The sequence below is a fragment of the Physeter macrocephalus genome, chromosome 11 (genome assembly GCF_002837175.3).
Source record: "Physeter macrocephalus isolate SW-GA chromosome 11, ASM283717v5, whole genome shotgun sequence".
In the NCBI taxonomy this organism is placed as follows: domain Eukaryota; kingdom Metazoa; phylum Chordata; class Mammalia; order Artiodactyla; family Physeteridae; genus Physeter; species Physeter macrocephalus.
In genome coordinates this window covers 37,839,475-37,840,947 of record NC_041224.1, presented here as the reverse complement: position 1 = coordinate 37,840,947, position 1,473 = coordinate 37,839,475, and the positions used below count along the sequence as shown (strand labels likewise).

Here is a 1,473-nt window from a genome sequence, read left to right as displayed (position 1 = left end):
ATTTTTAAAAATTATTATTAATATATTAATTTATTTTTGGCTGTGTTGGGTCTTTGTTGCTGCACGCTTTCTCTAGTTGCGGCGAGTGGGGGCTGCTCTTCGTTGCAGTGCGCGGGCTTCTCACCGCGGTGGCTTCTCTTGCTGCGGAGCAGGGGCTCTAGGCCCGCAGGCTTCAGTAGTTGTGGTGCCCGGGCTTAGTTGTTCCACAGCACGTGGGATCTTCCTGGCCCAGGGCTCGAACCCGTGTCCCCTGCGTTGGCGGGCGGATTCTTTTTTTTTTTTTTTTAATATATAAAGTAATAGCTTTATTTTGAACTTTATTATGTTTCAGACATTTCTCTAGTCATTTTAGATTTATTTCAATAAACATTTTCCTATATCTTGTAAACTGCATTTTAAAATCAAAAATAATTTTGCAAATCTCCATATACAATGATACCAAACAAAAAACAAAAAAATCAAATTTTATTAGCAATTCTAAGTAAGAGCTGGCACAGTTAACATAAGCATTAGAAGGTAAACATCTCTTGAATAAAAAAATAGGAAATATTTTAATGAAAAAAATCAAGGATTGAAGGAAGGAGAAAATTTTAACAGCAGCTGGCACTTTCTTCACAATCTGAATCACTTGTGCAAATACATCATTAAATACTCACATGATATTTACAAGGTAGAGATAAGAGAAAAAAACCTCCTAAGTATCAGGGTCCTTCATCTGTTATCCCTCTTCCATCTTCTGGATCCATCACTTTACATTCCAACTAAAACTGTGATTCTAGTTAACGACAGTTGAAAGCTTATCAATTAAGTCAACCAGAAGTTGAATGTCCGCTTTTTCCTTCTTTCGGAGGATGACATCTACATCTGTGCTGACTACTCGGTCAGCAACCTGCATGGACGTACGCCATGGTACAATGTCATCCTTCATGCCGTGGAGCAATCTTATAGGGCAGTTCACAGGAATAGGACTATGTAACAAGCGGTGGTGCTCTGCTTCTTTAATGACACTGTACTGAATGTGATAAACTCCTTCTTCACTGTATTTTGATGGCATGGACCACACACCTTTCATCTCTATTTCCTTTTTTGCCTCAACAGGAAGCTGATTAAACTGTGTCACTAGGCCATCCACAGCTGTGTCTATGCCAACAAGAGCAACAACCTTTTGTGGCCGTGCGATTGCAGCATGAAGCGTAAGCCATCCACCGAGGCTAGATCCAACTAGTATCTGGGGTCCTTCACCTAAGTTATCAATTATGGAAAGAACATCTTTTCTCCATTTTCCCACTGTGCATTCTTCTAAGTTACCATCTGAATTTCCAACTCCTGAGTAATCAAACCTTATATAGGTGTGACCTAGAGATTTTGCAAAACTCCTCAATCGCCAATGCTTTTGTACCATTCATATTGGAAGTATAGCCAGGCCCGTGAGCCATGGCCGCTGAGCCTGTGCGTCCGGAGCCTGTGCTCCAC

General features: G+C 40.7%; 2 protein-coding genes across 2 annotated transcripts in view; both read right to left on the bottom strand.

The window, feature by feature from the left end:
• Positions 1 to 1,473, bottom strand: part of TRPM1 (transient receptor potential cation channel subfamily M member 1) — a 64,700-nt gene that overhangs the window by 31,009 nt on the left and 32,218 nt on the right.
• The window catches only part of LOC102983066 (palmitoyl-protein thioesterase ABHD10, mitochondrial-like), a 1,751-nt gene continuing 903 nt past the window's right edge, over positions 626 to 1,473 (bottom strand). Inside the window, 2 exon segments of the mRNA XM_055087876.1 lie at positions 626 to 1,366; positions 1,368 to 1,410. Coding sequence (XP_054943851.1) covers positions 776 to 1,366; positions 1,368 to 1,410 — 634 coding nt within the window. The 3' untranslated portion in view covers positions 626 to 775.